The sequence below is a fragment of the Mytilus galloprovincialis genome, chromosome 12, assembly GCF_965363235.1.
Source record: "Mytilus galloprovincialis chromosome 12, xbMytGall1.hap1.1, whole genome shotgun sequence".
NCBI lineage: Eukaryota > Metazoa > Mollusca > Bivalvia > Mytilida > Mytilidae > Mytilus > Mytilus galloprovincialis.
The window spans coordinates 17,228,091-17,241,975 of record NC_134849.1 but is presented as its reverse complement, the minus strand read 5'-3'; the positions used below and the strand labels follow the sequence as shown (position 1 = coordinate 17,241,975).

The 13,885-nt window shown below is 33.0% G+C and overlaps 1 protein-coding gene across 1 annotated transcript; it reads left to right on the top strand.

The window, feature by feature from the left end:
• The first annotated feature begins 281 nt into the window (after positions 1-281).
• Positions 282-7,832, top strand: LOC143054211 (uncharacterized). Its single transcript, XM_076227135.1, has 3 exons — positions 282-356; positions 3,668-4,005; positions 5,067-7,832. Exons 2-3 carry the CDS (start codon positions 3,675-3,677, stop codon positions 7,034-7,036), a joined length of 2,301 nt encoding a protein of 766 aa, XP_076083250.1. The 5' UTR covers positions 282-356; positions 3,668-3,674; the 3' UTR covers positions 7,037-7,832.
• The last annotated feature ends 6,053 nt before the right edge of the window (positions 7,833-13,885 follow it).

Genomic DNA, 13,885 nt, shown 5'->3' with positions numbered 1-13,885 from the left:
ACAAAAAAACAAAACCGAGTAACTTCCGTATGTATTTTTCTATGGGGTTGGTATTTTTTCGTCATTAAACTTTTTGTCCTATGACATCATGGACAATTGTAAACACAGATATTTGCAAGTTTCATTTAATTGTATTTTATTTCCTTAATGTATATCAAAACAAGTGTGAAACACTTATAATATTTATCTGTGTATCTCTTTGTTAAAATGATGAGCCAATGGAAATTTATCCATGGAAAAGTACTTTAAATTATAAGCTGGAAGTTTTCTTCCTCGTTAGACTTTTTCAATAAATGATAGAGGTGGTAAAGGAAGCATGATGTTACTACTGTCAATGATCCTCTACTGAAGAAAATGTAAGTTTTTAATTGCATTAATTAAGGGCAACAGTAGTATACCGCTGTTCAAACATGATAATTCGGATGAGAAAAAACAAATGTGGGTTACAAACTAAATACCGTGGGAAAAGTTGTCCAGATATCAAATTTTATGCACAAAAATGGCATAATTTTTCATAAGGTCAGGGTTAAGAAGTATGTAAATTTGCTTAGTTTTGACATATCAGGGATACTCTAGTGTGATGTAATGTGTCGATCATAAATCGCATGTCACTATTAAGGTGAAAATAGTAAACGTCGTGAGATATATGGTTTATTGAAGACAAGTAATTGTATATTTTGTAGGCTCTGCAAAATGCATTCCCCTTCTACCTTTTACGGTTTATTTCGATCATGTTTTGTGAAGTTTTGGTCCCTGCTACTGAACCACGCATTTACTACTTTTTTGTTATTTGCATAGGACGGACGTACACTGTAAGCGTCATCAGGTGTACTTAACAGTATTCTGATCAAATCATATTTTCCTTTTAAATTGTCTCAAAATATACTGTTTGTCTCGTTTGTTGAAGACCCTGACGTAGGTGATCATTGTTGCCTTGCATACAGTCAATTTTGTATTTTTATATTCCTTTAAAGTATGAAATATTTATTGGGTTTCTTTTCTACAGAGGTGTCGAATATATGGGTAAAAAGTAAAGTCAGATTCCATTTTGGTAAATCGTATTGTCCTTTTCATTATCATGACGGATATCAGGATTATGTCATTGCCCACACACTAAGGTGTAGATTAAGACAATAGTTAGACCTTTACATGTCTTTGTTTTCATATTCTTATTGCTCATCTCGATGGAGCAAATGAGGATTTAGATACCTGAAATGGATCCCCTTCCAAAGGCTTTGCTGTTTGTGTATTTCTTTAATTGACAAACATACCAAATCTCTACATTTGTATAGTTACGATTTTAGATAGTTAAGTGTACTTTTAAGGTACAAAAAACTACTATCAAGTGTCTCACATAGACTACTTGTATTGGTATTAGGATGAAATGTATCAGGTATCAAAAGACAAAAAAGAAGCCAAAGCTCATTTGTGTCTTTACATTTGCCAACCAAGAAATTTATTTATAAGAATAAACGAGCGAGGTTTCCGAGTATGAGTCAGTGGAGAGTTGAGTTTCAATTTCCGTTACAGTTCATACACACAAGTGATTTTAATCAAGCTTCCCATCTCATTGTCTGAAAGCAAACAATAGCAGATAAGATCTGGACGTCAAGTACTTGAAAATTAGTTTACCAGGAATTTGTTTCAGCTTCCTTAAACGACTACATCTGGCCTTTGTTGGTCTTGTATGCTTTTTAATTTTAGTTTCTTGTGTATAATTCAGAGTATGACGATCATTATCATTGAACTAATATACTTATTTGTTAAGGGGCCAGCTGAAGAACGACTCTGGGTGCGTGAGTTTCTCGCTGCATTGAAGACCCATTGGTGGTCTTCGGCTGTTGTCTGATCTATGGTCGGGTTGTTGTCTCTTTGACACATTCCCCTATTCCATTCTCAATTTTAACTATTTAGTAGTTTCAAGCTTTTATTATATTTCTGTGATGTCTGTGTACAACATCTTTGATGATTTTAACTCAATAAGACATCTTATATAATAATTATATCTTGTCATACAATCAACGTTGTGTCGTAGAATTTTACATAAAGAATTGCAATTTGCTAAGATTACTATACAATGTGTCTTTCAATTTCAGAATCAAGAATATTATCCCTTTAAAATTTCATCTTTCAGATTAATTTCCGAAACTTTAAATTACAAACTTGCATGTTCAGAATATTGAGTTAACACTTTCAACATAAAGTGTTTTCTTTCATTTTAAAAGGATTGGCTTGTAAACTTTGAATGTGAATAAAATTTTAAACAAACGTGTCTTACATAACCAGCTGATATGTGCACATCAAAATTCATTATACTCTTACACTTTACCTTCAAGAAATGAATAAAAATTGGAGTGAGGTATCGAATTATGATTCATTCAGTTATGTTTGAATTTCATTTAATGTGTTTTTATACAAGCGTATAACACTTACATACGTAGGTCCCCATCTCCTTTCATCTCTTGTTTTAAAAACAAACAGAAACAGATACGATCTGGTCATGTACCTGACTATTCGTTTATCATGAAAATTTCCTCTTTTTTCGTTTCAACTTCAATGAGCGGCTGCCTTCAAAGGGCAAGTGAAATTGAGATATAAGACACATAATTTATATCAAGTACCCAGCTAATAGCTAAGCTATGTTTTTATACATGTCTGTAACTCTAAGGTAGTAATACACAGTTAGAAGTTTAGGTTCGCATTATGAACATGGTGATATTTTAAATATGAAAGATAATGAAATTGATTTTTATATAATTGAAGAATAGTATAGCCTTCTTAGTGGGTTTTTATGGACATTTAGATTGTTTTTACCGTGTTTCATAGGCCATTTTTCTGTTTGACAGTCCGTATTTTTCTATCCGTACCGCCCATGGGTCCATAAATTATTGTAGTGTTTATCAACTAAGATTTGACGCTCGATCTTTTCAATTCAATTTTATGGAAAAACAAGCAGAAATGCAAATGATTTTTTGTGGACCTGTTGATAGATATATGTCTATGGTTTCAGGAAAGGAATCACTGTAATTGACTGAAATTTTCCTTTGGACCAAATTTTGGAGACTTTTGGGACATGTTCATCCCCCTTTTTTGCAATATTTTGTATAAAAAAATGCAGATTGTTGCCATAGTTACCCGAAAAAGAGATTAAATTTCACCATTATAACGATTAAAAATCAGATCTATGGATGATTCTCTTTCTATAAATATACACATGCATTACACAAATACTAAGTTTAATTTGTTAATCCCAGTCATTTTCTATCTCAAATCCAGAAGTCTTGTTTCATGTGGTTATCGTTGTTTGATGACTTACATGTTTGTTAATCGTTCAGTGATATCATATTAACAGACAGTATGCTTTATTCCAAATCTTTACATTTTTTCAAGCTTTACAGCGACCTAAAGGATAGCATGACGCTAAATCTCTTTACATTAAACCGTTTGAAAGGTTTTATTTACATCTTATACTTTCCAACACTAAAAAACGTTGGGCATAATGCATGCAATGTTTCATTTGATAATTGTCAGCTGTTTCATTGATGAAACACAAGTAAGTTAACAACAGTTTACGACATTAGATTTCCAACAATGATGGTACACTATGAATAGACTAATGTTAATGTCTGTAGGCTTATTTAATGCATTTCATGATTTTTATATTTAGATTCATCATGGACAAAAATAGCAAAACCCAAGAAAATGACGACAATGAAAATGTTTATGGAATGAGAAAAATTACATACTTGGAAAAATATGGGGTTAAACACTTTCCATACCGTGGAAGGCGCAAATACACTCCATCAATTTACCAATCAGAAGACGGAGGGATGTTTATCTCAAACGATATTTTCGGATTGACAATCCAACAGTTTGAACGAACGTATAATGATTGCCTCCATAGAAGGAAAACACTTGAACAGTGGATACTAAACCTTAGATATCCTGACAAATCTTCAAATAAATATCTGGAATACTTACAGAATTGTACAGACTGTAATAGAGGTAATCAATTGATGAGGTTTTATACATTTGAAAACAAAATAGACAACTACGGGTTTGAGCTAGATCAGGATGTAGCATAAATTGAAATAATTACATTAGATGTAATTTTCATTATAAAACGTTATTCTGATTGGCTAACTGCACATCATGTGTTCTTCCTTAAGCAGTTGCATTACACAATAAAACTTTATATTCATGATGACACGAAGTCCCATAATAAAGTGCACAGGTAAATTAAATAAAAACTTGATGTAAATTGTGATTTCATGATCCTAGCTGAAAAATGTAATTATAAGTATTGAATGCTTCTTTTTGTAACTTCATAGGGTTGTAAAAGCGTTAACCGTGCGCACATTTTTAGAATGAATCGGTTCTGTGCTTCATACAAAATGTACTTCGGTCAACGCTTTTACACCCCAATAAAGTTACAAAAAGAAGCATTCAATTCTTAAATAAATGTTGCTAGCATATACGTTATTTAGTCTCTGGTGGATAGTTGTGTCGTTAGCAATAATATTTTTACATGGACAACAGAATGAAATAACGAGTTCATAAAATACTATAAAGTTAACAAAAAACTGAGAAACTCACACCATAAATAAAACAAGAGAAGCATTTAGATGCTCCGTAATCAACAATTCTCAGATTATCTGTAGGCAGTACTGCAATAAAAAAAATATGTAAGATTTGTTAATGGGACAATTCCTTCAACGTATTGATACATATACGGTTTGATATATTATAATATATTGTAATCATAATAATAAAGTTTTCACTTTGAAAAGGCAAACCAAATATTTAAAAACGTGCTAATATATCATGCTTATACAATGTTTGCTTGATGCAGACAACATTTTTCTACAATCTGTAACATTTTATAACAACGAAATTTATCGTCTGGTCGATATATTTCATATCTTTATGCCAATTTATACTAGGCCGATGTGAACTGCCATTAATTATATTTGGTTTGGGATATACGCAATATTACGTTATTTGTACGGACGTCAGTAAACAGTTTTAAGATGAATCAATAAATAAATGTATTTTACATGTTTTAGAACACTCTCTCTGGCCTGAAAATGAATCAAAAGAAAAAAACTTATTCGAACTTTTAGTAAAGACAGTTGGTACTGAAATAGATGTACGTACCAGACAAAGACTATTTATTATCCTGGATATGATTTATAATGCATTTAATGGTAACACACAAATATCGAGTGGAAGTTTGGCAGAAGGAATAGATTTGCCAGGAAGTGACGTAGATATAATGTATGTTCTCAATGAAGCAGACGTCATCCGGAATGTAAGAGATACTAAACATGTCAAAACAAAAGTGCAGGATATATACCTTATTCAACATTCCGTATTCGTTATGGAGACAGATAGGAATCATCCTGGATTTACAAGACTGAAATTAATAGCCGCAGGGGATGGAAAAACTCACAATATATCACCTGAAAGCTTTGAAAGTACATCACACGGTTTATATTTATCAGTTGATGAATTCCTAAATGGTCTCAGGAAACAAAATCCACATTATCACCTTGTAACACACGGTCCTTGTCTGTCATTTACACATCAAATTGAGGATGTTGCATTTTGCCTACGGAGTAAATATTTACCTTACAGTGCAATTTCATGGACAATGCGTTATCGAAGGCAATGGCCCTCCAATTTTGTGATTGACAAAATTAAACAATACGGATGTTTGCTAGTACCTATAGGACCTAAACATATGTCAGATTCTAATATATTATGGAGAGTGTCTTTTTCTGTGGCAGAAAAACAACTTGTACATTCGTTTAATTTTACACAATTACTATGTTACGCTCTTCTCAAAATAACCTTAAAGCGTATCGTTAACACAAATTCTAATGTCAAAGATTTATTGTGTTCTTACTTTATGAAGACGGCTTTATTCTGGGTCTCTGAGGAAGTGGATATTGACACATTTCAAATACCTAAATTGTTTACTTGTTTTTTCCTCTGCTTAGACAAATTAACATCATGGGTTAAAAACTGTTACTGTCCAAATTATTTTATACCTGAACACAACATGTTCCTAGAAAAGATCACCCAAGATAACAATAAAATGCTACTACGTGTGCTAAACACCATACAAGTTGGCGGAATCGATAGATTGACGAGGAATTTATTTCCGCCTAGCTCTGTTTTAATAAGTACAAAGAAAGAATCTTCGTTCATGAAGCTTGACTTCTTATACTACAGGATTTATGGAATTAAGACGGTGAATGACTTTAGAGAGTGCTATAAAGTAATGGCACTAACTACATCTTTAATTAAGTCAGAATCGACCTCGTTTATTATTGATGTATGTAAACAGGAACACGCTATTTACGGTCAATTAGCAGTGCAACTTCTACCAATACCAACCATGATACATAAAATGTACAAACTTTATCATAAACATTTACAAGACTGTAGCAAGACAGATGCTGTATCGGGTTGGTTGTTATATGCTTCCTTTTATTATGGCACAGGACAGTTCAGTGTAACACTCAAACTGATCGATTATGTTCTATCAAGATCTTCACCAAATATGGTGCCTATATTAAATACCTATAGTGAAGAACTTATAGACCGTTACAGGCAAAATGTACATTCCAAAATGACATTGGTTGAAAAAATGAAGATAGCGATTGTAAGAGATGTTAGGTACTTGCAACACTCATCGTTGATTCCAGCAGAACTACAGCTTGAGGTGAAAGATAGTCCAATTAGTATATCGCCCATTGTAATGTCTCACTGTCTTAGATTTCTATGCTATCATCATCTTAATAAGGTTCGCAATAAACAACAGGCTTTATGTGATTTAAACGCATCAGTAAAAGAAGAATGTGCCAAAGGCTCCACCAGATCATCTGATTTATTAACAGTACTTGGAGTATGTGTGGAATTGTCAGGAGATAAAAACTTAGCCTATGAGTGTTTTCAAAAGGCTTTACGATGTAATTATATGATATGTTCTTCAGCAAGAATTCGCATGTCAAAACTTTTCGACGTATAATATAAGTTTCATTGTAGTATCGACAAAGTCTTATCGAAATATCACTATGAAACGGTTGTAGAGTAAATGACGACCGTACAACGTGGACATTCAGGAATCTAACGTATCAACTTATATATGTTAACGTTGTCCTATGGGGCAACTACATTATATAATACTGCTGTGAAACAGGAAGTTGACAATTGGAAAGTTATATAACTCATACTTCAATTATAGTTAATGATCATAGTTCATTTATCTAACAGGAGCAATTTAACAAGGGACAACCAAAACTCATAAGTCAAAGAGAAAATAACAATGTCAAATAAAAATCGAAACAAGACGAAAAGACAATACTGTTGATTCATTATTATTCGTTGGATTCCAATTTTCGTGGATTTCCTGGGTACAGGTAAACCACGAAATTAAATGTGCAACGAATGACAAATTTTTTATAGGCTTATACGCAAACCTCGCCAAACCACGAAGTTACATATCCACGAACATAAGAGTTTTCCTTTCTACACAAAAATTGGTAACCACGAAAATAAATGAATCCACAGTATTGGCAAATAACTGCATAACTCATTTCACACACAAATATTGGTACCACAACCTATCAATGAATTGACAATGCATTTCAAATCTGCATGTACTACATGGTATAATATTTAACTGCTGACTCAGGTTTATAATCAAGTGAGCTTTACCATATTATAAGGTAAACCATTACTGCTGTCACGTGTATGTGTCATTGGTTTGGCAAATCTAAGTAATCTTCAAATGTATTGACAGAAATGTCATAAGCTGACCAGAAGTTGTCTTTTATTTTATGTCATACTCCATTGTTTATAAATAAAATTTTGTATTTAGAAAATGTAGCGCATGCTGTGGTAAGGGAAGAATTTTGACAATTCTGATCAATTAATTAAAAACCTTTACTTTTTTACGTATGCCCCACATATCCTTTTTACAAATTAAGTCTTGATACAAGTAGTTGACCACATCAATGTTGATTTGAAATTCAATTTTAAACATATATTACAATAAGAAATAGAGGGAAAATCATATCAATCACGACAACAGATACTATAGTTTGCCGATGTTTAAATCTCGTTTATGAATTAACAAATGAAAGGATTGAATGAACTGCAAACAAAATCGAGACTCTTTCTTCCGACATAATAAGCGTCTCCTGCTACATGTGGATCACCCTTTATTCTAATTCACACTGAGTCAAATTATCTTAATCAGAAATAGAAAAGAAAATGGGTAATTTTGCAGATCCTACGACTTTCAGCCAGGTATAAAATCAGGTTTAACCGACCATATTTAACAAAACATGCTTGTAACAAGTCTGAAATTTAATAGTCGTTTTCTTTTCGTTGAATTGCTTGAAAGATGAACATTTGATTTTGTCTAGTATTATGGACTACCCGATGCCCACTTTTTAATTCATAACCTATGGGTTCGGTATTTTTGTAATTTTTTATAAACTGGTATGGTAAAATCTTACACCGCGAAACCATTGGTGACTTAAGACCCCGAAATATACCAGAGAGACATTCAAACTCATAGATAGAAAATAACTGACAACGCCATGCTTAAATAGAAAAAAAACAGACAAGTAATAGTACGCAAGACACAAACATAGTAAACTAAAAACTAAGCAACACAAACCCCACCAAAAACTGCGGGTGATCTCAGGTGCTCCGGAAAGGTAAACTGGTCCTGCTCCACATGTGGCACCTTCGTGACTGTCATTGTATTATAAACCCGGTAAATAGTTTAATTTGGTAGGTCTCATGAAAAGGGGAACGGGATTGTAGTTGCGACATACGAAACATATCCGAAAGCATCTGTGATACGGATATTCCATAACGGTCAACTAACTCGTGATGGTTTCCGTAAAATGTACGAAGAAATAATTTCAACTTCACCATTGGAACTCTTGATTTAGAAGACTAGTTGTGAGTAGCAACCCTATATCAAAGAACCTGATCAGAAATACAATCACGGAAAAAACGGTCAACCAATTCGTAATGGTGACCTTTAAGTTCTTGCAACGTATATTAATCTCTTATCAATTTGCGGGTGTGACTGATGCCTGCTCTTTTTTCGAAATCTGCATGGGTGTCTTTTTATACGTGCAAGGGATATGGCTCTCTTTTAACACGGGTCCGCCATTTATCGTCCCCTTCCGAGGGACTATCGTCGATTCCTCAAAACCATACTCGTTAATTGTGTCGTATTGATTCAGATGTGTAAATGCCATATGATTGAACGATATAATACTGTTTAGATTTAAGCTACTTAGTAAGATCAAATAATGAAAAATATAAGTATAGTAGTACTTAAAGAAATTATTATTTTTTTAATGAAAAAATATCTTAAAAATAGTGGGCATACACAAATAGTTTTCTCTCAACTGCTCAAGCTAAAAAAAGATGAATAATTTCTTCCAATGGAAATTGCGGGGATAGAAGAGTGTAGTTATGACAAAAACTCCTATTTTTATAAATCTCGTATTAATTATGCAAAGGGAGATTAACCATTGCTCTTAAATATATGTATGTTTCTGAACATCAAAATCAGTTGTTTAACAGCACATCACAATAATCAATTATTGTGACTATGTGTGACTGATAACTACGTACTGATAGTTTCTTTCATTGGGGGAACCAGGTAGGAAATATAGGAAGATCCTCTTTTATGAAATAAGAATACATTTGAGTCCCCTTCGAAAGACACATACATTTTAGCCCCCCCCCCTCCCTCTCACTCCCTCCTCCGTTCTCCTCACCAACATTTATTTTCAAGTACCTCCAAGTGTTAACAAAACATATGATTGGACTTAATTTAATCATATCCCCCTATTTTTCTCTTTTTCACTCTGTAGTTCTATATTCCGCATAAAGATATTTTTCGGTTTCTTACTGAACGCGCGCGGGTTAATTTGGATAGCCTATCATGCAAACAAACTCATTTATTATCATATAAAGATTAAATAACCATCGAATTGATATCAAGCTTTCTCTAATTCTTACTCGATTTATCCTTTTCCTGACCTGTTGATTATTTTTATTTAATCAACGTTTGGTTCGTTTGATTTCAGTTGTTCATTGGTCAAAACTATTTGACTATTATGACGTCAAATTTGCTTGCTTTCCTCTGATATTTCTATTGTGACGTCATAAAAAGGTGACAATGCCTGATGAAAAGGCATAAAACCAGCAGTCCAATATTTATTTCAAACAAACAAATTAACAAAAGATGGTCATGCTTAACAATAAACAAACAATGAAATAAGTTAAGGTCAACAATTATGACACATCACATTTAAAATCAAGTGATATCCTCTTATATTTAATGCGTTTCCTCGGTTTTAGTTTTTACCCCGATTTTGTTTTTTGTCCATGGATTTATGAGTTTTGAACAGCGGTATACTACTGTTGCCTTTATTTATAGACAATTTTACTAAAGAATAATATACCTATTGACAGAATTCAACATGTTCAGCACATTATTTATCATGTGTGTGCCCTAGAAAAACAGAATGGCCCTTTTTGAAAGTTTCGTTTCTTTAAATATGAAATATCGAGAATTTGGATACCACCCTATTCGTTCCTCAGATGCTTCCAATACCTCCTGTATTTGCTCTCAGCCTCCTGTTAAAATTCTGTCCTTAATAATAAATATTCAAATATAACATACTAGTAAATGAGTTTGTTACAATCTGAAAATGACAATTTGTTGATGAATTGAAATGTTCAAGTTGTTATTTTTTCCTGCTCCAAATTAAATCTCCTGGCCATGTACTATAATCAGAAGCATTAACAAGCTTTGACAAATCCGGTGCTAATCCGTATTTATCAAAAAAGTCAATTATAAACTTTCCTGTTTTATCTTTCGCATGGAATCGAAATTCCAATAAAACTGTTTCAACTTTAACTTTTTCGAAAAATACTTTGGCTCCTTTTAGTATTTCATCTTCATGCTTCTCAACGTCCATTTTTATAATTGCACTTTTAATGGGGAAAATTTCAAGTAAATCATCTAAAAGTATGGCATTAGCTGTTAAATTGTGAGTTATATTTAATGTTGACGATATTTGTTCTACTCCCATTCCGCCAACATTAGGCTCTGTTGATTTAATCAATCTTAATACCGATCGCTTGTCTGAAATTCCATTATGAATAATAGACATCTTGTTTGTAACGTTTGCTTTTCTTGCGGAGGCACACAACCGCATTACATTCTCTATATAACAATCAACCGCAATGACGCGATAACCAAGAGCCGCCATTGTCATAGAATACATTCCTATGTTAGCACCAATGTCAATAAAAACTGCTTCCGGATGAAGTTTCATTGCTTCGACTACCTTGTCAACCAGTGGTGTTTCCCATGTACCAGAATTAAAGATCATTCGAGATATGTGAACATCTTCATTAGGATTATAAATATATATGGGTACATTCAAAGGGAGTATTTTCTTAAGGACAAAATTATCTTTTGCTTGACAGGTTTCTTCATCTAGTATATTCCATCCAAGGTTATTCTGGCGTGTGATTATTTTCCCTAGTGTCTCTTCCGAACTAAGAAGAACAATGTTTGAGTTTTCGACTGGTTTAGTTTTATCAACGTTTACATTATACCGAATGAATATAAGAAGGGGAACTATTAACGTCACTCCTAAAGCAAACCATATAATGGCATACTGGTATTGAACAGATCCCATCTTATCTCAAAAGTAGACTACGGAATGAATTTGTTTGTGACCAAGGACACATATATTGGTCAGTTTCCAAAAATATCCATGTCCCATGTCAAGTCACCAGTGTTCTCCAGGGTGGTCAATTTCTGTAAAAGACAAAAAATATTGGTCAGTAATAAAAAAATCAAACAGATCCAGTCACTTTTTTTCAGAATTACTTTTTTGAAAAAGACTAAAACATATTAGTCAGTTATCAATATTTACTTGACATATCCCTGTCAAGTCACTGTGGACTCCAGGGAGATCGATTGCTAGAAAGACAACAATTTGGGGCAAGCTATCGCAAATTACTGGGCATATCCCAGTCACCTTTCGACTTCAGGATTACATCTTTGAAAAGGACAACACATGTTGGTCAGTTATCAAACATAACTGGATATATCCTGTATTATAGCACCAGCTGGTGATTTGTTTTTTAAAGACACAGACATATTAGTCACTTTCGATGAAAACTGGACATATATCTTATAGCAAGCTGGGGACTCCAGTGTGATTTCTTCCTGGAAAGGACAAAATATTGGTCAATTATTGCAAGTTACTGGACATAATCCAAATCAAGTCACCACAAATGGGGAAAAAAATGAACATTATTGGTAATTTATAGACAAATCAAATGTCATGTCACCCGTGCACTCGTGTGAACCATTCTTAAAGAGAACATAGAAAATGGTTAGCAATCGAAAATAACTGTCAATTCCGAGTCACCATGCAGTGCTCTTCGGTAATTCGTTTCATGACAGAACAAAAATGATGGTCAATTATCCAACAAATAAGTAGTCAAATCCCTGCAAAGTCACCAGTGGATTCTAGGGATTCATTTCTAAAAAGAACAGTTTTTGAAATTTACTGGGAAAATCCCATGTCAAGTACAGCTGGACTCAAGGGAAACCCGTTTCTGAAAAGACAAAAATATTAGTAATTTATCTATCATAACTGAACATATCCGATATCAAGTCATCAGCTGGGGACTCCAGTGTGATTCCTTTCTGAAAAGGACAGAAATATTGGTCAGCTATTATCGATGTTAGGCTGTACATTTCTTTAATACAATTTGTATCTTGTTTTGATTATATTTTTTTACATCTTTAATGATTTTTATAACTTTGCTGTAATCATTTTTTTTTATCATTCTGTTCTCTCTTGCATGTTGCTCAAGTCTTCGTCATTTTTTCTCTGGCAGATATTGGTCTCATTTGCATCATTATCATTATCTTCATTGCTTTTATATAATAGTCGGATTTTTCTTGAGTGTGTTGAAGTACCTTTTTGTTTGAAAATGTTGTTGCATTTTTATCATCTGAAACGTTTTTCTATATAACGACAATTTGATCACATCACAGGCGATTGGCTATGGAATTTAGAATTTGTTGATTTATTGTACTGGACATTGAATTTTCTACTTTTATACCAATTTACTTAAATTAACCTTTTTTGTCGTACCTTGTTTTCGATAAATCTATGAAATATGAGACAATCCATTATTTCACTATTCATTCGTGGATAGTAAATGAGGGGGCGTAATCATCTAAAACAAGGTAGGACCTGCATATATTATCATATATAGTAATGTTAAAACGGAATATTGAATATTCTGTGCAAATAATGAAATGAATATAAAAATATTGTACCCAAGCGTCTGTTTTTCGGATGTGTTTAACTAAGTTCTGAGATGTTTTAATGTACTTTAAAACAAACGTCAAGGAAAGCTATACCAACATAGAAAGCTAGACAGTAAGTGAGAAATGTACCACGTGCACGTGACGGTCTAGTTCAATGTGACGACTAAATGAATCGAGTTCATTCCCTTGACTTTCACTAGCTATATGAAATAATATGTACTTATAATATACGTGTATATTCATTTATTTGTATCTATATTACTACATAAAGAAAAGTAATGTGTACATTAATTTATACCGATAGGATCATGTCCTTACCTTACAAAGTAATTTTAATGTAGACATCTGATACAGTGATATAAATCAGTTCTTTATCTCAATACATGTTTACCTAACCTGGCACACTTATAATCCTATGGTTGTCATTTCATATCAATCATATAACTTCCGGACATTCACTGTAATGAATTAGAT